At 41.7% G+C, this 24,533-nt stretch overlaps 1 protein-coding gene across 6 annotated transcripts in view; it reads left to right on the forward strand.

The window, feature by feature from the left end:
* LOC117369188 overlaps window positions 1-24,533 on the forward strand; it is a 293,723-nt gene that overhangs the window by 231,145 nt on the left and 38,045 nt on the right. For 4 of the 6 annotated variants that reach the window (XM_033963324.1, XM_033963325.1, XM_033963326.1 and 1 more), the window contains 7 exons: window positions 753-874; window positions 5,588-5,728; window positions 11,407-11,520; window positions 14,325-14,453; window positions 15,063-15,224; window positions 20,658-20,822; window positions 21,722-21,887. In XM_033963324.1, the coding sequence (XP_033819215.1) occupies window positions 753-874; window positions 5,588-5,728; window positions 11,407-11,520; window positions 14,325-14,453; window positions 15,063-15,224; window positions 20,658-20,822; window positions 21,722-21,887 (999 nt within the window). Of the gene's footprint in view, window positions 1-752; window positions 875-5,587; window positions 5,729-11,406; window positions 11,521-14,324; window positions 14,454-15,062; window positions 15,225-20,657; window positions 20,823-21,721; window positions 21,888-24,533 lie in introns of those variants that run through there. The other 2 variants (XR_004541095.1, XM_033963328.1) reach the window with 2 other exon arrangements.

Raw genomic sequence — 24,533 nt, forward strand, 5'->3', positions numbered from 1 at the left:
ATAGCACGGCGGCAGCGATCAGAAAACCCTAAGTGCGCATGCGCGGTTAGGGTTTTATTATAGAGGATATCCTGAAAACGTGACCTGGCTCGGGCTCTCAAGGACCGGAATTGCCTACTCCTGGGTTAGTGCATAAAGATAAAACTGCTATTTATGCAGTCGTATCGATCTATTTATTTATATATTTGATTCGTTTTCTATCCCGTTGTCCTCAAAGAGCTCAGGACAGGTTACAGGTTGAACATACATAAGAGACAGTTAACAGGTTATGATTTACCAATGTGCTAATCTTATCCAGAGATGGTGGTGAAAATCAGGGCCTATATTGGACCCATCCCCCCAGAACCCCCCAGGATTGCCAGTGAGCGTTTCGGTGATAACTGCTGATTTCAGCCAGGATATCTGGTTATCTCCTGCTGAAAATGGCTGGTTAACTGCCGAGACACAAGTTAACCAGATATCGGAGGGAAATTGTCCTAGGTGTGGAGAAAATATGATTTCTTGGATTCTTATTGAATATTTTACCTAACTTAGAATCAAAGTTACTTGGTGCCTAGAAGTCTTATTATTTCACATTTAGAAATATCTCACTTTAGTGAATTGAAAATATTGTAGAAGATGATTGTAATTGTTTTCTACAATTTGTGTTTATACAAGTTAATACAGTATTATTTTTTTTAATGAAGTCTTCTTACTGTGATGACCATGGCAAACACTTCAATTTATAACTGATATTCCATTAATTTTTGCAGTGGAGTTTTTCCATCCCTTCCACCTGTCATTTCCATGGCAATCCAAATTCAACATCTGCGTTGAACACTCAACTCAAAGTCATCGGGATGATATCATTGTTGGTTGGAATGGCAAAAATCAGGTACAACAGAGTAGATTAGAAACCGACATATGATTTACTGGATATAAGGAACTTGTTTTAGAAACCTTATACAGCATTTGCATATGTAAGTAATGTTTCTAAATAGTTATTCTAGAAAAGCCTCTAAATGGAATCTGAATATCTGTAGAATTAGGGCAGGATTAAGATAAAAGCCAAATTAGCCACATGCCTAGGGTCCAAATTTTTAGGAAGAGCCCTAGCTTCTTAGGTAGATTTTAGCCCTAGTTTGCTAGCTACTGACAGAAAGAAGAGATAGGGGAAGACAGGAGTCGTCACCACCACCACCACCCTCGGAAGTCTGACTATTCTCTCTAAAGTTATGACTAAGGTAGCAGTCTTATTATATTATCTCAATACATATCAAAAAACCCTCTAAAAAGTATTATGCTGTCACTTGGATTTTTCAGGGTAGGAAAAGCTTCAGAGTTGCCACTGCTTTCCAAGATGTCTTGGTTTGCTAGGCCATTTTCAAAACACCATCATAGGTTGGAGAAAGGGACACTCAATGAAATTGTAGAGAAATACTTTTAAAACCAATAGGAGGAAATATTTTTTCACTCAGAGAATAGGTAAGCTCTGGAACACGTTGCCAGAGGTTGTGGTAAGAGCGAATAGCGTAGCTGGTTTTAAGAAAGGTTTGGACAAATTCCTGGAGGAAAAGTCCATAGTCTGTTATTAAGACATGGGGGAACCTTTTGCTTGCCCTGGATCGGTAGCATGGAATGTTGCTACTCTTTTTGGGTTTTGGCCAGGTACTAGTGACCTGGATTGGCCACCATGAGAATGGGCTACTGGGCTTGATGGACCATTGGTCTAACCCAGTATAGCTATTCTTATGTTCTTATGTGAGCCAGGTATAGGACAATTAAGCCATTGTAACATCACTCATGAGGTTGGCTCTGAGGCACTGTGGAATGAGGCATTATGACATCACAATCTCAGCTTTGGAATGTTACTCTCAATGGGGTTCCAGAATCTTGCTATTCTTTCAGATGCTGGAATGTTGCTACTCCTTGGGTTTTGGCCAGGTACTAGTGACCTGGATAGGCCACTGTGAAAACAGGCTACTGGGCTTAATAGACCATGGGCTGACCCAGTAAGGCTATTCTTATGTTCTTTTGAAAAATCCAAGTGACAGCATAATACTTTATTACCGGGTGTGTTGATATGTATTGAGATAATATTCTTTCTAAGAGCCAGATTCTACAAAAGCTGCCCTATCACCGCCTAACTTAATTGATGTAATTGGGTTTAAGTGGTGTGATAATTGGTTGCACCATTAAAATCCAATTAAACCTTCATTACAAAAAATAAATAGCCGCCACTGCACAGCCTAGGTCCCTGACAATTGGTGGTGCATAGTGACATCAAAGCCCGGAAGTGGGCATGTTTAGGGATATCGTTGGACTTCAGTGTCACTATGTGCCACTAGCCACGATTTAGGAAGGACCCTGGGCACTGGAAATGTAGGCCTGTAAAACCCTGGCATACAATTTCAGCACCTAGGTTCCTTGGGAGCCACAATTCTATAAGTGGCTCCTGTTGGTGATTGACACGCGGTAGGTACCCATTATGTAGGCGCCAGCTGTGGCAGGCACCAATTACAGAATCGGGGCCTAAGTGCTGTGCCTGGTCCACCAGTTGGTAGGAGGAGTTGGTAAACTGCGCTTCCTATCTGTTGCATCCTTCTTTGCCCGTTTTCATCTACCGTCATAGGATCCAACCTATACAAATTATTGGGGTGCTAGACCCAATGAAAATGACCTCTCCCTGGACATAGTCAATGAGTTTGTTCAATATCGGGGGTGTTCAAGCACCCACAGAGCTGGCACCTATGTCTACAGTCAGAATCACAGGGGAATGGGAAGGAACATTTTTAGGAGTTTTATAATATGTTTTATATTCTGAAGGGGGTGGGGCAAAGTGCTTCTTTGCCTAGAGCCCGTCAAAGGGTTAATCCTGCCCTGTGTAGAATACAAAATTTTGTAAGGGACAGGTTCTGAGAGTGGCTGTGGGCTGAGAAGAACGTATGGGCTTTCTGTTTTGCAAAGGAAATATAGGACTACCATATTTTCAAGTAGATAACGTGCACCCGTGTAAAACGCGCACACGGGTATAGCGCGCGGGAAACCTACATATATGTTTTAAAAAATTAATATACCGCGCACACCCGTATACCGCGCATGCTGCCCCGACTCTCCCTTCTCCCGCCACGACTCTCCTCTGGCCACCCCGACTCTCCTTTCCCCCGCCCCGACTCTCCTCTCCCCCTTGAAGTCCTGTCCCCACCCTGAAAGCCTGATGCCCCCCCCGAAGTCCGATTTACCCCCCCCGCAGGACCGCTCGCACCCCCACCCCGAAGGGCCGCTCGCATGCACCCGCACCCCCACCCCGAAGGACCGCTCGCACGCACTTGCACCCGCACCCCCACCCTGAAGGACCGTTCGCATTCCCACAGCCTCCCAACCCCCCCCCCTCATCATGTAGAAGCTCCTACCGGTGTCCTGCTGCTTCCTCTTGGCGGTCCCAGCCCTTCTGTGAGCCCTGCGTCTGCGCTGCTTCGTCTTCCGGCGGTCCTGCCCTTTCTCTGACGTCAAAGAAAGGGCGGGACTGCCGGAAGACGAAGCAGCGCAGATGCAGGGCTCACAGAAGGGCCGGGACCGCCAAGAGGAAGCAGCAGGACACCGGTAGGAGCTTCTACATGATGAGGGGGGGGTCAGGAGGCTGTGGGGGTGCGAGCGGTCCTTCAGGGTGGGGGTGTGGGTGCGGGTGGGAGTGCGTGCGAGCGGTCCTTCGGGGTGGGGGTGCGGGTGCGTGCGAGCGGTCCTTCGGGGTGGGGGTGCGAGCGGACGTCGGGGGGGGATCTATGTAAAAAAAAATTTGTAAAACGCGCAAGGTTATGCACGGTTTGTAAAAACCTTGTATAACGCGCGCGTTATATGCGTGAAAATACGGTTCTTAATTAAATTTAGACATTGACATTTATTCCTGCTCTGAGGATGTGGAATCTGGAGGCATGATAGGGGGGGGGACATTTTGCTAACCTCTGTTAGCGTTAAAAGCCACCATTTCAGTGTAAAAGTATATTCTGGTGTTTCAGTTATTGAAAAAAAGGCAGCTAAGTGAATAGGAATATAGATGGGGAATGTCAAAAGAAAATATAGAAACTCTCTGTCAGCACAAAACACAGTAACAGAACAGCACATTTAATGCTAAACATGTTGGACCAACAGCTAGACTTACCAGGCCTTGCTCCTTCTGCTGTTAAACAAAACTAATCAGTCCACAGTCAATGGTTAATAATTCTGTACGTTTTTTATTTTTGTGCTTTGGCAAAATGCATTCAAAAGGATTAAATTTCCATGTGCTGCTCCACTGACTTACTTTCTGGACTCAGTTATGGAATATTATTTAGCATTCACATTCTTATGATGCTGCGGCTTGGCACCACTGCCCTAAATATATCATTCAGCAATAAGATAGACCAGAACCCCGTGTTTGAGAATTGCCACAGTCTTCATAAACAAAACAGACCAAAAAAAACAGTAAATAACTATGAAAAAAACCACCCAATCTATAAGGCCCTGATTCTACTGTATAAATAGCGCCTACCGGTAGGCGCCGAGATCGTAGGTGACACTAGGAGCTGCGCTGATATCAGCACGTAACTTTAGGAACTTAATCTCCCCCCTTTTTTTCAAAGCCCTGCGGCAATGGCCCTGAAGCCCTTTACATCCCTAGGGGCTTCAAGTCGGTTACCATAGCGGCCCACAGTAAACGGCACCTACACTGAGGCACCTACCCAAAAAGTGGGTGTGGATATGGGTGGAGTTTGGACATGGATTGCCTTAGGAGCTGGTAAATTGTGCCAGTAAAACCCTGGCTTAATATACTTGTGTCCAACATTAAGACATAGTTCAATAAATGAAAACGCTCCTACCTAATTTTTTTTTTTTAAATTCTTTATTCATTTTATATTTATATCAAGTGTACAGAAAGTAATAACAAATTAACTTAATACATCACTTGAAATACCACAAATTTTCCTAAAATAAAATGTATCCCCTTCCCACTCACCATTTATTCTCATTTAATACATACAATATAATAAAATCATTCATTCCCTTCATAACCAATAATAAAAAGTCAAATAAACCACCCCCCTCCCCATTCTTTCAGTTATGTAGAATCGGGGAAAAATTATAACTATTCTTTATAAAAATTTATCAATGGCCCCCACACATCCTTAAACTTATTAAAATATCCTTTTTGAACAGCTAGCGCTCTTTCCATTTTATACATGTGACACACTGAACACCACCAAAAACTATAATTCAATCTTTTCCAATCTTTCCAATTATACGTTATTTGTTGAATGGCAACTCCTGTCAGAATCAGTAAAAGTTTATTATTTTTGGAAGATATTCGGCTCTTAGCTCTCATAGACATGCCAAATAAAACTGTGTCATACGATAATGCCACATGATTCTCTAACAAGCAATTTATTTGGCCCCAAATCGATTTCCATCCTACCTAACTTTTATTGACATGCGGTAGGTGACATTTAAAGAATCAGGCCCAAAATGCATTAATATGTTTATAAGATTATGATTGAGGTGTCTGTTGTGACTGTTGGCCAATCACTTGCTCATTACTGCAATTAATGCTGGAATTATTGCTTCCGTTGGCAAGGTGGCCTTCTCGTCTACACTAATCATTGGGCAGGAGCAACTGGACTGCAGAGTAAATTTGACTCATCCATTCAACCTTGCTGTGAAGCGGCTGGAGCTCAGCTCACTATCAGAACGACGAGGAGACAGATATAGTCAGCAGGTGAGGGTAACAGAAATTAAAACCCTTTAAGAGCATGCAGAATACATCTGGGGTTGAATTTGAATAATATCAAAAGCAACTCTCTTCTGCTAAGGAAGAGGCTGGTAGGTCACCCCAGTAATCAAAAGTGGAGAAAAAAGACCTCAAAACCACACAGGGGACATACAAACAGCCTAAGGCTGTATCAACGTAAACCCACTGTCGTCATAGGTCAAAAAAAACTCCACAAATTAGTATAACCCACCAATTCCCTCCTGAGCAGGCAAATAGCATTAGCTGTGAGAAATTCAAAACTCACGGGACACAGACAAATATAATATCACAGACAAATATAATATCACAGACAAAAAAATTCAATTTCATCCAATAGCCAGCTTCAGTTGTTCTTCACAAAAACAGCACAAAATCAATCGAGTCTACGCAAAAATCACTTATCTGTGAACGCCTTCTACTGATGATAATCCACAGTCTGTATGATCCCAACGGGAGACCCCATTTCGCAAGAGCGTCGTCAGAGGAAAACAGCTCCACAGTAGCCGGTGATACGCTGTGGAGTGGTTTTCCCCTAATGACGCTTTTGCGAAATGGGGGTCTCCCATTGGGCTCATACAGACTGTGATGAGAGACCTATGACGAAAGTGGGTTTACGTTGATATAGCTTTATGCCAATTGTATGTCCCCTGTGTGGTTTTGAGGTCTTTTTTTTTCTCCATTTTTGATTACTGGGGTAACCCACTGGCCTCTTCCATAGCAGAAGAGAGTTGCTTTTTGATATTGTTCTGATGGTTTTCCAGCTCTTTTCCTGTGGTGTGAAGTTGCATTTGAATACTAATTCTCTCATAATTATTTTTGCGGTGTAGGTCTTTCTGCTCTAGTAGGATAGTGTTGATTGCCACTGTGTTGTCGGGCATCCTGCCTTTAAAGGAGGAAAATTACATGTGTAGAAATTTGAGGATTATATTTCAAGTTTCAAGTTAATTTAAAATTTCATATACCGCCCAATCAGCCTTATAGGCGGTGTACACTGTCTTAAAATCATATATGAGATGACAATACATCATTAAAACAATAATAGTTATTAAAAACAATAAAAAAAAGAAACAAAAAGGGGAAAAGGGTATAACTATAATTATCAAATAAAAAGAGAGAACATATAGGGAAAAAACAAAAGGACGGGTATCAATAGGTAGAATAAAACTTTTTTAGCCCTGAAAAGGACAATTAGGTCTCAAAATCATCAAGAAAAAGTTTCTGCTGTAAAATTATAAAACAGAAAATAAAGATAGATCACATTCATAAATCTTCCTGTGCCCCCTTGTAGCAAATTTATACCTGCACAAAAAGTAGATGCAAATAGCTGTAGGTAAATTCTACCTGCCTCAAGTTTCAGAGTTTTTGCAGTGAGGATTCTGGTACAGCCAATGGGTAAAAAGGGAAAAAACAGGCATCTAACTTAAAAACATACACACAGTGGTGTGTATGAGGATAGTGGGTGGGGCACACCTGTAATGGAGGGTGATGGATGTCGTGAATGCACTGATGGCGGTGGAAGTTATGCTGCAGGCAGGAAAAGAATAAGGATCCCACAGGAGAGCATTCGGGCCCGGCTTCTGCTTCTTTGACCTCACAGACTAGGAATTCATACTGCTTTGATAGGGCTGCCATACAGGATCTCATACATATTCATTAGGGACATCTTGAAAAGCTGACTAGAGTTGTCCATCCCTGATCCAGAGGGTGCAGACTAGAGAATGGCAAATTTGTCCCCGTCCCCTCAGGAACTCAGTTTTCTCATCCCGTTTTTCGCTGCTCCTGTCCCTGCCCCATTCCTGTAAGCTCTACTTTAACCGCACAAGCCTCGAGCACTTATGATTTTAAAGTGTTTGAGGCTTATGCAGATGAGGACAGAGCTTAGGCATTGGTAGAATGAGGCATTATGACATCACAATCTGAGCCCTAGAATGTTGCTACTTATGATTTTAAAGGGTTTGAGGCTTGTGCAGATGAGGACAGAGCTTAGGCATTGGTGGAATGAGGCATTATGACATCACAATCTGAGCCCTAGAATGTTGCTACTTATGATTTTAAAGGGTTTGAGGCTTGTGCAGATGAGGACAGAGCTTAGGCATTGGTGGAATGAGGCATTATGACATCACAATCTGAGCCCTAGAATGTTGCTACTTATGATTTTAAAGGGTTTGAGGCTTGTGCAGATGAAGACAGAGTTGCAGGAATGGGGCAGGGACTGGAAAAGAACTCGCGGGGACAGGATGGGAAAATGAATTCTTATGGGGACGGGGAAAAATTTGTCTCTGTCTCTAGTGCAGACGATCTGTTGAGGCTGGTGTACTAGAAGGACATTACCTCAGAATTTTCCACTCTATGCTAATTTATCTGGGTGTAAGAACCTGGAATGACCTACCAGAAGCTATCAGGAAAGAGACAAACTATACCACATTCAGAAAAAAACCTGAAGACTCACCTCTTTGACAATTAACTGTTTTAGTTTCTGTATAGCACCTCCTACTTCTAGGTCCCTCCTCTTGCTTCTCCATGCCCCCTTCCCCCACTACTTTCCCCTTCCTCTTTGATCTGTCGTCTTGAGCCTGTATAGGTTAGATTAGATTAGAAGCACACAGTTTTCCATTTCATGTCATATTATAGGTTCTCTTCTGGTAAATATGCCCTAAAGTAGCTCAGTGCCTCAAAGATCTGATTTTTCAATCACTTTTTTGTCCTTTCTGCATTTTGATCTGTTTGACACTTCACGGACATGTATCCAGATTTCCGTCCGAGTGCACCTCTGGGCTGACGGTGCAGTTATTAGCCTTCAGTTCCAGCCTGCATATGAAATGATTTCTGTTTTATGTGTAAATAACCCAGTTTATTTTGAAAGGCAGCGCGTTTCCTGGAAAGGCTTTCCCGGATTTTGCTGAATGAACAGTGTTAATGTTTTCAGCTCATTGCAATGTAATTTGGTTTTCATTATTTAGGTACAGTACACAGTGTACCTTCTGCTGTGCTAGCCCTTTCCTGAAGACACTTCTGGGAATAGCTCTTTTAAAAGTAACCTCACTTATTAATCCTTTCCTGGTAACGCAAGGGGGAATTTCTCATGTTACTTGTCCACTTGCAGCAGCTGAGACCATACTTCCATTCCAGATCTGACTAAGGAGAGATTTTCCTTCGGAGCCACCAGAGCTGGCAACTCACTTTTTTTAATTTTTAATGAACCAGCAGATATACTGAAACAGTGATGCAAATATTTTGTCAGATGGAGGCCTCAATAATAATAATAACAGTTTATATACCGCAGGACCGTTAAGTTCTATGCGGTTTACAAAAATTAAAAGATGCTACAAATTGAGTAAAATTAACAAAGTTAAAAACTAGTGATTAACAGCTTTAGAAATCAGTTATTGTTGAATAAGATTGTACAAATCAGCTACCTAAGTACTTCAGGAACAGATATGTTTTCAGGTGTCTCCTAAATTCCCTATACGTATTAGTGAACATAAGCAATTGTTCCAGATCTTTACCCCATAATGCTGCCTGATGTGAGAATAGATGTTAATGATGTCTTTTAAATTTACATCCTTTAACCAGTGGAGAAACAAAATTCAAGTGTGAGCTTCTCTTATGTCTGTTGGTTGAGAGAGAGAAAAGTTCCATTATATATTTAGGGGCTAAACCAAATAGTACCTCAAAAGCACCAGTAAGTCAAATGGAGAATACCACACAGACCCTGCGGGGTGACACATGCAGTGAATGAAAATCAATGAGAGTCGCATCACCCCAACATTAGGAGCTTTGCAGAATTCCACATGCATTGTTCACCATCATAGTTGCCATTGTTTAACTTGCTAATCTTCACTGTTCCAGTTACTCTATTCACAATGGGACTGATTTTATAAGCACCTAAAGGCGTCCCTCAGCACAGTTGTCAATCAGCTGATAGGCGTCATTTATAGAATCACATTTATAGAATCGGTATATTAGGCCAGGTTTTTTCTAAGCCATACCAGGCCTATACTCTACCCCTAACTATGCCCACTTTTCAGATAGGTGTCATTAGGTGCCAGTAGGTACCTAAAATTTGGCGTCGCTAGGCACTCCCACGCCCTCCTCTCTGCCCACCTGCTCCTTCCGCGCCAACAACCCCCCTCCCCGCTCCTTCCATGTCCCTACCCCAAACTCACGCCCTCCCTTCCCAACCCTGTACCTCTTTAAATCTTCACCAGCTCCTACCCTCGCTATGCCACTGGGGTAGTTTTGTCTCCCCCCACAAAAAAATACAGATTTATTCTGTAGTTTAGAATACCTTCTACGTCAGCAGATTTTGTTCTCAATACTAGTAAAACTTGAGAAGTCCTGACTTGGATGTCTCAATTCTGACGTCTACGTCCTTTCTTTTATGGGGCTGAAAGAGTTCTAATTGCTATTTGTGGCTTATTTTCCCATCTTTGCAATTGTATAAGGAAATCTGTAGTAGAGTGACAGGATTATGAGCCCTGTGCACAGAATAAATGTAATGTAATTTAATGTAATGTAATTTATTTCTTATATACCGCTACATCCGTTAGGTTCTAAGCGGTTTACAGAAAATATACATTAAGATTAGAAATAAGAAAGGTACTTGAAAAATTCCCTTACTGTCCCGAAGGCTCACAATCTAACTAAAGTACCTGGAGGGTAATAGAGAAGTGAAAAGTAGAGTTAGAGGAAAAATAGAAATAATATAAACATTTTAACAAGACAGCATTGATCTAAATACTTTGGAAGGTAGAAGATAGGAGAGAAAGAAATAGAAGCAGAAGGGGGAGCCGTTGAACAGTAGAATTTTGGAGAAATACACAACAAAATGTGGAAGTGTATGTGAATAGTGAGTGACAGACCAATTGAGGGACATAGGAGAATGGGTCTGGCGAAGATGAACCCAGCCTTTGCAGCACATCTCTGCTGGAAGTGTATTCCCAAACATTATTACACTTAAACACGTTTGTTTACCACTACTAAATAGTCTACCTGAATGTAACTCATCTTGAGCTATTACTGAAAAAAAATGCAAACTAAATCCAAAATAAATAAATGCACAAATTCTGTGACATTTGTAGATATACACAATTAAAGAATATTCTACTTGTTACTCTGCGCCAAGTCTTTGCTGGTGCCATTTAAAAAAAAAACAAAAAACCTTTGACTACGATGTTTTGCTCCTTCTAAGCTGAACAGGGGGGTCCTCCAACTGTATTACTGCCAATAGGGGGTGGTGCTTCAATATTGTATTTTAAATCACTAGGGACTAGCAGGTTCCTATAGCTTGCCAGTCCCTCACTACTGAAAGTGTGATGGTGAAACAGCACCACCTACTGGCAGGACTGTAGGTGGAGGACTCTTGTTCAGTTTAGAGCAGCGGTTCTCAACCCTGTCCTGGGGGACTCCCAGCCAGTCGAGTTTTCAAGATATCCCTAATGAAATGAGAGAGATTTGCATATAATGGAAGTGACAGATATGCAAATTTCTCTCATGCATATTCATTAGGGATATCTTGAAAACCTGACTGGCTGGGGAGCCCCCGGGACAGGGTTGGGAACCACTGGTTTAGAGGGAACAGTGGTGGGATGCTATGTTCCCTGCTTGGTCTCCAGCACACAACACTTCATCTTTTTTTTCCCTAGGCACAAATTGCTTGGAACGGAGGGCAGCCAGCTAACCTCACAGTCTCCTTTGAAGAAAAGTCTAAATCTAACACCACAGCCTGGGAAGCTTGCACAACTGTTTTGTCAGGTCAGGTATGAGCTTTGGCTTTTAATATTTATTTTATTCTGGAACCTTTCTGTCCATCTAGTTATCTTTGAGCAATAAAATTTATATACTTTTCTCTTTCTGCACTCATATATTTCCCTTAGAATACCCTTAGCACATATTAAGATGTGGAATTGGCTTGATGACTGAGAAGCAGTGCTATACATTGCTGTGCAGGGAACCAACGCCCAATTTTCAAGTCTGGCTTTGTGGGCCACACACATGAGTGTTAATGTAGCAGACATAACTCTTACTTTCCCCCAAGAAAAATGAACATATATCTCCGTATTCCTCATTCCACACTTCAATTTATAGACTACTGTCATCCATGCAGATAAGTGAACACTTACTTGTGTAAACAACAGCCGTGTGCCTAAACATTATTCTGCAATAATTTGCTCAACTTGCATAGCTCATAACTGATAGGGGGATGCTCACATGGGTGAGGCATAGGCAGAGTCAACATTTGCACGAGCAGTGTACAGATGCTGTAACTTTTGCAAGTAAATGTCACATCTGTGTGCTGAGTCAGCACGAACACAGTGGACTAGTGGGCTTCATCCAAGGACCCAAACTAGCCAAGAGACAGAATGTGGATTAAAATTATTTTAATTGTATTAACTATATCCAGAAGTCCAGTACAATACAATGGACTCAACAACTGAATGCCTGCGTCAGGAATCCTTAATTCTGATTGGTGCTTGAAGTAGGACAAGATTAACCTCTGTAATTCTGATAGGCAATCGCTACGCTATCAAAGGGCATAAATCAAAAGGCTCAGCTCTTGGGGTGTTCTAGCCTGCAATGCCCCTAGATCACATTTTGAAGTTTTGGCGACACGTGAATTCCAGCGGAGCTGAGAGTGCAGCAAAGTTGACTGTTTTGCGATGTTTCACATTTGAACTGGGCACGTTTTTATTTGAGCTTGGAGGCTACTTTCAACGTGCTTGTGCCAGTGTCTTGAACTCGGGAGCTTGTCTCTCTAACTATTAATTGCGCCCCTACTGACAATGAGTGAGATTATTCAAAATATTAATTGAGAAGTACCATTTTGATTTTGCTCTGAGAAGTGAAGTTTTTTTAGTACCGTAGTTTTTTTTTTTTAACCTGTGAAGTTGAACTGAAGTTTTTCTCCACTGCTCAAAACTATTTGTGAGTGATAGATTCGTGAGAATGATATTCTTACAGGCCTTCTTGTGTAGAGGGGAGCTTTCAAGGTACCATGTGTGTGTTTGTTTGGAAGGTTTTTACCTCTCCCCCATTTTGAGGGGGGATCCCCCTTGCTGAAGTAGGACTATTGCTTTTCAACCTTGGGACAACATCTGTGTGCTAAGACTTACATGTGGTACAGACCTCTCATAAATGTTAGCAACTACATGTAGCGTGTCAGTATTTGCTATTATCCTATAAGGACAAGAAAATGCATAAGTGTCTTTATAGAATAAGCTCACTACCCATGTCATTATGATGCCTAAATAGTGATGTCCTGTCCATTCTGGTGTTTCATTGGTTTTTGTACCTGGATTCAAAGGGCAATATGGTGCAGGTCTATAGACCAGCATATTGCCCTTAGGAAAGGATAAGATAATATCGGCTGTAAATGGAGGTCCACAGCAACTTAACCTTGGGTTCAATTTGGCATCACGATGATGAATTGAGGAAAGATGTGTTTTGGATAAACTTGGACACCCTTCCTTGTACGTCATAAAGTGGTTTTCAGAGAATCATTTTGAAAATGAAATCTTTTTTATTACTATTATGTTTCCAACTAACAGGTCCTGAAATGCTCTTATGAAAGTGGCTTCTATACCTGTCATATTAAACACAGAGACAGTCTGACTTTCAGGATTTATGTCAGAGATCCAGCCGTATGCACATTTATTCTATGTACTGTATACACTCAAATATGAACCTAGATTTGTGGGCCAAAAATGAGGGTTTCAGTTTATATTTGAGTCCTCCCCCTCTCAGACCCATCACAGGCCTCTCCCCAGGCCTGCCTTAAGCCTTGTTGGTCCAATGATGAGCCAGGGCAAGAATGATCCTCCTATGCTCCAGCCCTGTGCAGGCTCACTACTCAAAATGGCTGACACAAGTTTGGTTTATTTCAAGTAGATATAGTATATTCATAGTGGATATCTTGAAAATCTGACTTGCTCTGGGATTAGTAGGTCGGTTCTGGGAATCATTGTTTTAACACCTGTATTAAAGAAGTTTAAAAAGGAAGACTTCTTTTATAGTATTTTCTGATGAGGAAAAACCTGTGTTCCCTCTAAGTCAGGGGTCTCAAAGTCCCTCCTTGAGGGCCGCAATCCAGTTGGGTTTTCAGGATTTCCCCAATGAATATGCATGAGATCTATGTGCATGCACTGCTTTCAATTCATATTCATTGGGGAAATCCTGAAAACCTGACTGGATTGCGGCCCTCAAGGAGGGACTTTGAGATCCCTGCTCTAAGTGGAGCATGTGAGCAATCACTCATACATTTTAAGAACGTTACTCACAGATTTTACAAAAATACTTGCAATTCTGGAAAACTGTTGGTTTTTAGAACTTGTTGCTCTCATGCCAAAAAATTTGCATGCGCCTGGCCAATTCATAGAGGGAGCCTTGGGAGAAACCATTTTGTTTTTTGTTTGAATTTTAGCTGTGGCAGCAACTATGTGTTGCAAATATTAAATAGGAGTTTAAAATGGCTTGGGTTTTGCAACTTAAACTGTCTGGAGCTGTAAATATTTAAAGGTCAGAGACACTAATGTTATTTTCTTCTTCTTTTTTTTTAATATTTCAGCTTCAGAGAATGCTGTCATTAGGAAATCTTCAGGCATGTGGCTCTGTAGAGCAATCAACAAATTCATTAAATGGGTATTTAGACCTGAGCTGGGACAATAGGAAAGTCAAACAGAGACTACTATATGAGGTAATAACAGTACAATATTCTAGGGATGTGGATTCATACTGAGCATTCTCTTCAACATTTTAGTGTGTGTTAATTTTATTTCACAACAAAGAAAAATGGGGAGACCCAATGATCCACAGTGAAAACAATCCACTGATGAAAACAAAAACTGTGGATACAGATGTTCTGGAGATAATTTATTAAACACTGACATATAAAATCATGAAAATTCAATTTAAAAAGTACAATGATAAAAAATACTGTGATAAAAATCCAACCGGAGGATTTTTATCACAATATTTTTTATCATTGTACTTTTTTAATTTAATTTTCATGGTTTTATAAGTCAGTGTTTAATAAATTATCTCCAGAACATCTGTATCCACAGTTTTTGTTTTTGTTTTCATCGGTGAATTTTATTTCACACACATTAATTAATTGGGAATCTCTTCCCCCCAAGTCGGCAATCCACCCCTCCTCCCAATGAAAAATATCTTTGCAACTGGACAGCCATCCCAATTAGCAGTGGCATACTGGCTTATGTGGGAATCCTAAAATTTCTCTCAGTTTGTTGGACGAGTACTTTCTAAATTTCTATTCAAACTGTGCTTTTGTTTTTTTCTCATTTAGAAAAAATGGCCATCTGATCCTGATAAAATTCAACTAGAAACCAAATTAGAAAATATTTTCTTAACATCCTGCACTGAGCAAAATATTGTGGGCAAACTTGAGACCAATTACAAGAGCTGGATGAGGCATTCTGTCAGTCTCGATTTCTGTGACCTTCCACATGTAAGTGAGCACAGTATGTGACAGGAGATCAGAAATATACCTGCAGGCTGGGTAGACTTTGGAAAAGGCGGAGCAGGTCTCTGAAGTCCCAGTCTATAGGGATGGAGATCTGATAAATTCTGATCCAGGGCATCAGAATACAGGCAAGGTCAGCACACAGGCAGTTCTGAACCAGGCCAGGTCGGCACACTGATCTAGTCCCTGTGTACGGATCTGGGCCCTGTGAGGCCCTGTGTAGAAGTATGAATTCTTTCTCTTTCCCTCTTGTAAAAGCAAGGACAAAGGTTTGCACCTTGAGACAGAATGCTGAGGCATTCCCCCCTCCCCTTTTTGTCACAAGGCTTTTGACACATATTAACCTGACACAGGCTTACCCTTATCTTATCTCTTATCTTGTTTAAGCATCCCTTATATGGGCAACAATCAGACTTTGCCTGAGCAGGCCCTGACTTAAGGCTAATCAAGAGAGCTTAAGGAGCATGCATTATAACCTTTGGACTGTCACATGCTATAGTAAGATTTGAGACATATCAGAAATGCACACATTGGGAATCACTTTATTGTAACTGTTATGTATTCATATGTCACGTGAGATAGTAGCTTTGAGAAGCACTTGAAATAAGTAAACAATGAATTACCTTGGTCTAATCCTCACTGTAAATGCATTATGAAATTATAACCTTGTAGAGCATTACCTAAGTAATTAATGGAGCTATGATTCTCAATAAAAGGGGGAGAGACCATCCATTTAGAGTGCCTCCTTCCCGACTCTAAGACTGAGTGTGTGTGTTTCCTGTGTGAAATTCCTACACCAGTCAGATAGAGAAGTCCTTGTCTTGTTGCTCCATGCATATTTAGTGGTGTAGTAGGGGGTGGACCGCTCCGGGCACCATCATGGTGGGGGTGCTGACACCTCTTCACCCCCCCCCCATGCCACGCGCATGCCCTCCCTTCCCCATCCGTACCTCTTTAAATCTCACTAGCGTGAGCAACTTCTCTGGCCTGCTGCTCACGCCGGCCTAGCTCCCTTCTGCAATCACTTCCTGGTCACGGGGCCAGGAAGTGACATCAGAGGGAAAGCCAATGCTGCTGTGAGCAGCAGGCTGGAGAAGCTGCGTGCACTGACGAAGATTTAAAGAGGTACAGAAGAGAAGAGAGGGTTCGAGGGGGGGGGTGGGGAAGGAGCAGGGTGCAGAGAGAAAGGTGCAGGGTGTGCCACCACCTCGGGCGCTTCCTACCTTCGCTATGCCACTGTGCATATTAGTTTCTCACCTTGACTACTGTAACGTTCTCTATAATAGTCTACCAGTATCTGTTCTTGGGAAACTGCAGAGTATCCGAAATACTGCCAAAGGTTGTTTATATGATCTCAAACCCACTATGTGTCCCCATCCATTAGAGAAGCCAGCTGTCTTGGTGCCCTTGTTGACTATTAAAGATCAGAAAAGTGGTTAGCCCACTGAGCTATTCAACATGCTCATAGCCTTTGCTTGCGAGATGGTACTCTTTTCTCTATTCTCCCTCCCTCAAAGGCTTGTCATGATTTCAGCCACTGTTCTGCCTTTTTACGCTCTAGCTCCATTGCTCTGGAATTTGTTGCCCAAACATCTTCAGACTAAATAATCACTGCCTGGATTTAAAGCAGGTCCTAAGGCTCATTATTTCTCCCTGCCTTACGGAGGGGAAGGGGGTACAGTGCATGGTGTGTCAGCATCCTTATTTGGGGGCTTGGCTTTGACCTTGGTTGTTATATGTCTGTCTTCTCTTTTTCTGCCTAGTTGTTGATTGTAAATTACTCCTTTGCTTTATTTAAGCATTGTCCTAAACATAAATATTCTATTATGAACTTAAATTTCTTAACATAGCACATTCATCATGAAGGCGAAAAACTCCTCTCATTATCCACTCCCCCCCTTTTTACGAAGCCACAATAGGCTTTTTTATCGCCTATCGCAGCAGAATTAGCTCCGACTCTCATAGAATTCCTATGAGCGTCGGAGCTAATACTGCCAAAGCTGGTGATTAAAAAAGTCTAATGTGGCTTTATAAAGGGGAGGGGATGTATATCACTCAATACAAAATCATTTAATGACTTCAGCTATCAATACCAGAACAAGCATGATTTAAAAAAAAATGAGGGGAAAAAGTTGAGCACAAAAAAATGACGCTCAAGCACTACTTATCCTCCAATAACTCATCACTGCTGAACCAAAAATCTCTCAGATTTCATACAGATGTATCATCCAAAAATAATTATACTTTACTGGCAATATTGTAGGAAATAGATGATGTCCAAGAATATTTTCCAGGAACGCAATAGAAAGTTCATATTTTCTTCCAACTGGACACTGTTTTCACCCAAACAAGAAGCTTCATCGGGAATAAATCTGAATAAACAAACTGAAATAAACCAAATTCTAACTCAAATATCTCATTATGTCTTTGTATTAAAGAATTACCAGACGGAGCAGTTTGCACAGGAATTTTCAAAATTTAATTGCAAAGAACATTTCCATACCTCCAAGCTGCATCACAGCATCAGATTGAAAAACCAAGCACATGAACGCCTTCATTAAGGGAAAAACTTGGGTAGACTTTAACCAATCAACATAAGAAAACTATTTAAAGAATAAGTTGTCATTCAATTTCAGCATTTAAACCCATCAGCATTAAGGCATGCCAGTGGAAAATACTATATATTCTTTCTGCTTAGATGTTTTGCAATAATCACTTTAGGAAGACTTAACCCTTTCTGTGATGAAAAGACTTCAACGCTCTCAACAAATGTTTCTCAGCCAGTAATATGATGCCAGTCATGCCAACTCTTTCATGCAGCATATTGTAGGGGAGTGGCCTAAGGCCTTGATTGGCTCAGGCACCTTAGGCTTCTCCCTTGGGAGGGGCCTGAGCCAATCACGGACTTCCATAGGGAGAAGCCTAAGGAAGTCCCTGATTGGCCAAAACAATATGGCCCTCTTTTATCAAGCCGAATAGTGCAGGCTGGTGCAGTAAATGTGCCAAAGCTCATAGGGATTAAATTGGCTTCGGTGCATTTGGTATGCGGCACTCACTACCGTGGATTGATAAAAGAGGCCCTGTGTTTTTTATTTGAAAAGCTTGTTGTGAATAGGACAAAGCACAAGTAAGACGCAATCCAACTTTATTTCTCCTGATATTTATCTGAACAATAGACTCGCACTGAAAGAAGAAAAAGGCCTTAGAGAAAAATGAACCCCTCTTCCTACACCTTAACCCCCCCAAAAAAGGCTAAAAAAGTTAGAAGGCCTACTGTCATTCCAAACAGCAAACTAGATAAAGATGTCATCAGACTCTTAAGAAATCAAAATGAAGTTATATAGGAAACATGTCTTGCAATGCTAATCCAATGTCTGTCTCATAATAAGCTTTGAAATGTAATTCCCTGGAAATGTCCAGATACCTTATTGTCATCCGTCTAAAACTGAAAGGTTAAGGTGGAAAAGAAGTCTATAAATGTAATGTTCTAGAAAGAATGTCACACCCCATGTACTTGGCTCGTTTGTAAGCTGTATTGATTACAGTCTTGAGATACTGTTTTTCCTGAAATCTCTGGTACATCAATATAGCATGCATTTTAAATTCCTTCAAGGTTGTCTATAATTGAAAAAAAATGTGTCCCATCTGGATAATATCTCGTAGACATTTCAGGTGATAGCTAGCGAAGTGTAATAGACCATCTAGTGCTCAATCTTCATTTTTATGCTTAACATTTTCCTCTCCAGTTTTAAAAATCATGCTTGTTTTGAAACAAAACAGACTCCCCCCTTTTACAAAGCCGTGATAGCAGCTGCCGCACGGCAGAAGCCATCAAGCCCTTTAAATCCCTGCGGTCCGCGCTATCGGGCTTTGTAAAAGAGGGGGAGAATTTGCAAGTTGAATTTATAAAATTATTATGTGTTACGTGATATAGTGGAAGGGAAAAGGAACTGTATACTGCCTTTTTGTCGCTTTGGCATTTCAAAGCTAACATTCAAAATGGTGGGCACTGGAGGATTTAGGCCCAAATTCTGTAACCAGCGCCTAAAGTTAGGCACCTATTTGGAGGCGCCCATCTTGATAGGCGCCTATCTAAATTGAATAACAAGCTCAATTAAGCTTTTTAATCAACACTGATTGTAACCTAGGCTCCTATCAAGAAAGTGCGATTCTGTAACAAGGCGCCTCTAAAAATTTAGGTGGCCCCTCAAAAAAATTGTCGCTATGCATGTTAGGCGTGGGTGTGGCTACGTGTTGGGCGCCTTCTTACAGAATCGCTGCTCTTAAGCGTGCTTAAGCGCTCGCATGGGCGCCTAACTTTTAGTTGTGCCTAGAGCTGGCCTATTTACTGGGCGCCTCCAAAGCGTGATTCACTAAACAGCGCCCGATTTTACTTGAATCGCGCTGAACAATGCCTATATAGGCACCTAACTTTTGGGTGCTTCTTATAGAATTTGCTCTTAAGTGACTTGCCCTGGGTCACAAGGAGCAGCACTGGGATTTGATCTCAACCGAGTGAACCACAGCCCTTCATTATGAATATGATATAGTAAGAAATGAAATATACAACAATTCAATTTTTGGGGTGGAGCTGGGCTATTTGGGATAATTTGATTTGATTTATTCAGTTTGATATACTATCCACCAAATCAAAGCGGTTCACTATAGATTTTGAAAGTGATAACCAAAAAAGCAGTGGGGCCATTTCAGGCTGTGGCATGTTGTTGTTTTGTTTTTTTTTTAACTTTAATTTTTATTAAATTTTCAAGAAAGATATAGGGCTCCTTTTTATAAAGGCACGTTAGCGGGTTTAATGCACGCGACTTTTAATCACGCGCTAACCCCCACGCTAGCCGGAAATCTACCGCCTGCTCAAGAGAAGGCAGTAGCGGCTAGTGGTTTAACGCGCCTTCGTAAAAGGAGCCCACAATGTGTAGTGAAATCAAATTACAAGCAGTCAGCAGTACCAAATCAGTGGCAGTCATCTGAATATGTGCACAAATTTAAATAAATAAAACTGAAAATGCAGTTATTCTCGTACATACGAAAGCAAACATTCTCCTCAGATTTCTCTATTATTACTGCCAGTGCATATACGGGGCAGCCAGTAGATTCTTCAGGACACCCCCATTCACCCATATACACTTAGCTCCCCTCCCTACCCCCCACCTCCACAATAATGTCTCATTAGAAATCTGTTAGTGTATCAGAAAGCTTAGTCCAGGTCCTTAATTGTTATTCGGAATAACCCCATAATAATGTCTTATTGAGTGGCATTTTTTTTTTCCAAAGAGTAATAGATCATTAATTAATTTTTCTACATGCAATTCAAAGAATTTAATCTAATATTTTTGATGTACATGATGAAATACCTTCATTGCAATGAGTACAGCTGAAGGTACAATGTTTTTCTTTTAGCCAGTTGTAGTGTCTGGTAAACATCAGCTCAACAGGCAGGAGCACCGTCTACAATCTGAAATCAGACTTCGTTTATCTAGACAGAGAAATGAAGACACTGTGTTCACGGTGACCTTAAAGAATGATGGCTCAGCCCAAAAAAGGAACTGCTCACTAGCCTTAGATGTAAGTGCTACTACATGAAATCAAACAGGTTGTCTCATGGTCAGTATGGATCAGAAGATCACTAATAAATTGAACTGTGTATATACAGGTACATAATATTTTGCATTAAAAGTTGGTAAGTTATGGCAGTGATGTCCCCTGGGATGGTGTCTCCAGTTGGGTTTGTTTTTGCATATGACCATGACAGGAAAGAACCTTACCCTTCAGCGAGGGTGTTGTATGTTGGCTTCCATCTTAAGTTCTCAAACTGACCGCTAGTGCTCTTTCTAATATTTATTTGCTGAGATTTCTTAACCACGTTTATGAATAGTTTCACCCAGGCAGAAGAGGCTCATACTTCGTTAAATTGCTCATGGCCACCTAAATGTTGATATTCGGTAGCACTTAACCAGTCAGCACTGCTAAATATCACCCTAGACCACCCTAGCACTGTCTGGTAGTTGCCAGGGTGGTCCATGGCTGGACTCTGGAAGGAGCCAGGATTCAACCAGTTGGTGGCTGTATTAAGACTGCTAACCAGTTAAGTAAGTGGCTAAAGTTAGGTCAAGGCAGCCATTTTGGGAAAGGAGCCGCAATAGGCAGGAGTGAAGAGTGGGCATTGCTTCTGCTCTTAGGATCCCACTGGATCACAAGACCTGTACATAGTAGGCCCAGGGGTCCGATGTGGATGGGAAGGGGTGGGCTTGGTCGGCCTGTTTTTTCCTGTCAGGTGTTGGAGGGAGAAGATTAGCATCACAGGATTTATCCTTCAAAGCAAACACCAATGATGCAAAGTAAAACCTGAATTTAAATAAAGGATCTTTTCTTTCTGTTGCTTCTGTGAATTTATTGTTATTTGCACAGCAGTATGGTTATTATTTGTGCTGCATTATGGTTGGAGTTCTACTTTTCCTCTTCAGTTGAAAGCGTCCAAGGATGTGCAAGTGGGACTGAGAGGAAGTTACATGTCCTCTGCTCTTCACAGTCACATCCTTCTGGAAGGAGACATGGGAGATAAGGAGAAAATAATGCTAAACATGACCAAAGGAAAGGAGTGTCTTCTGGGACATGCCAGCTTCTTTAAGGGTAAGTACATGCTGGATTCACATTCTGTAGTCCATTGTGACGAATATAATTACTTTCACAGGACAGGAGTGCTAAATGTTACACATTTTATTCCATGAAAATATATTTGCCTTTAAAAAGAAGAAAATTATGATGTGTGATTTAAAGAAAAGTAAATATAAATGAGAGAGAAAAAAAACATCAAACAAATAAATTCTGAAAAGAACTCAGTCCAAACAAAGAGAATTTAAATAGATAGAATAACATGATTAAATTAAATAATTAATTATTTGCTCAGTGACGTGAACATCTAAATATGCCAGTAAGGGACTAAAAGATGTTCAACTTACATCATTTCACAGCCCGCCCTTCCTTCCATTATGAGACCATAACTTGGACAATATAAGTATCTAGTAAAAAAAACTACTTAGCTTAGAAACATAGAAACATAGAAAGATGACGGCAGAAAAGGGCTATAGCCCATCAAGTCTGCCCACTCCACTGTCCCACCCCATTAAGTCAGAGTGCTGCTCGACCCACGTAGAGATCCCACTGGATGTCCCATTTATTCTTAAAGTCGAGCACACTAGTGGCCTTAATCACCTGCACCGGTAGTTTGTTCCAGTGATCCACCACCCTTTCTGTAAAGAAATACTTCCTGGTGTCACCACCAAATCTCCCTCCTCTGAGTTTGAGCGGGTGCCCCCTTGTGACTGAAGGTCCCTTAGGAAAGAATATGTCGTTTTCCACCTCGACACGACCTGTGACGTACTTAAATGTCTCAATCATGTCACCCCTCTCCCTGCGCTCCTCTAGAGAGTAGAGCTGCAACTTGCCCAGTCTTTCCTCGTATGAGAGACCCTTGAGTCCGGAGACCATCCTAGTGGCCATTCGCTGGACCGACTCAGCTCGAAGTACATCTTTACGGTAATGTGGCCTCCAGAATTGCACACAGTACTCCAGATGAGGTCTCACCATGGTTCTGTACAGTGGCATTATGACTTCAGGTTTACGGCTGACGAAGCTTCTTTTGATACATCCCATCATCCGCCTTGCCTTGGATGAGGCCTTCTCTACTTGTTTGGCAGCCTTCATGTCTGCACTGATGATTACTCCCAAGTCCCGTTCTTCTGAGGTCGTAGCTAGTGTTTCTCCATTCAAGGTGTATGTTCTGCATGGATTTCTACTGCCGAGATGCATCACCTTACACTTCTTTGCGTTGAAGCCCAGCTGCCATGTCGAGGACCAGTTTTCCAACTTGATCAGATCCTGCGCCATACCATCCATGAGATCGCTTTCACCTACTATATTACACAGTTTGGCGTCGTCGGCAAACAGCGCTACTTTTCCCTGAAGCCCTTGAGTCAAGTCCCTTATGAATATGTTAAAAAGGGATGGTCCCAGGACTGAGCCCTGCGGCACTCCGCTAGTAACCTCCGATGTCTCAGAGAGGGTGCCATTGACCACCACCCTCTGAAGTCTTCCACTCAGCCAATCATTGACCCATGCCGTTAATTTCTCACCTATCCCCATCGATTTCATCTTGTTTAATAGTCTACGGTGTGGGACACTGTCAAACGCTTTACTGAAATCCAAGTACACTATGTCCAGAGACTCTCCCGAGTCTAGCTTGTCACCCAGTCAAAGAAGCTGATAAGATTGGATTGTCATGACCTGCCTCTAGTGAATCCATGTTGACAGGGATCCCTCAGATTCCCCTCATCCAATATCGTGTCTAATTTCCCTTTAAGTAGAGTTTCCATGAGTTTACACACTATTGATGTGAGACTTACTGGTCTGTAATTCGCAGCCTCCGCTCTGCAACCCTTTTTGTGCAGAGGAACAACATTGGCAGTTTTCCAGTCCAGGGGGACTCTCCCCGTACTTAGGGAGAGATTGAAGAGCATGGCTAACGGTTCCGCCAAAACATCGCAAAGCTCTCTGAGCACTCTTGGGTGCAGATTGTCCGGTCCCATGGCTTTGTTCACTTTGAGTCTTGACAGTTCTTTGTAAACATCAGCTGGTGTGAACTCAAACTTCTGAAATAGGTCATCCATGCTTTGCTTTGCATCCAGCCGAGGCCCGTGCCCTGGTGCCTCGCAGGTAAAGACTGAACAGAAGTAATCATTCAGTAGTTTGGCTTTATCGGAGTCAGTTTCCACATAATTCCCGTCTGGCATTCTAAGGCGTACTATCCCGTTTGTGTTCTTTTTCCTGTCGCTAATGTATCTGAAGAAGGATTTGTCCCCTTTCTTGATGTTCTTCACTAGAGTTTCTTCCATACGAAGTTTGGCCTCCCTGACTGCTGTTTTGACCGCTGCACACTTTGTCCTGTATTCAACTTTTGCTTCTTTTTCCCCCATGCGTTTGTATGATAGAAATGCTCTTTTCTTCTCCTTGATAGATCTTGTAAGTTCATACAAGTTCTTGTAATTTCCAAGCCGGGGGGCACTGATGCAGGAAGTGCAATGGCGTTCTTAATTAGCTGGCGTCCAAAATTTGTGTGCTCCCAAATACCCCAAACCATAAAAAGTGTACCACATAAACAGTCCAAAAACCAAAAAAAATCTCAAAATAAATGACTTCAAATCCATAATCCTTCATTCATATAATCCATGTAAAACACGTCACTGCGCACATAATTAATTATTTAATTTAATCATGCTA

Source organism: Geotrypetes seraphini, chromosome 11 (assembly GCF_902459505.1).
Source record: "Geotrypetes seraphini chromosome 11, aGeoSer1.1, whole genome shotgun sequence".
Lineage (NCBI taxonomy): Eukaryota > Metazoa > Chordata > Amphibia > Gymnophiona > Dermophiidae > Geotrypetes > Geotrypetes seraphini.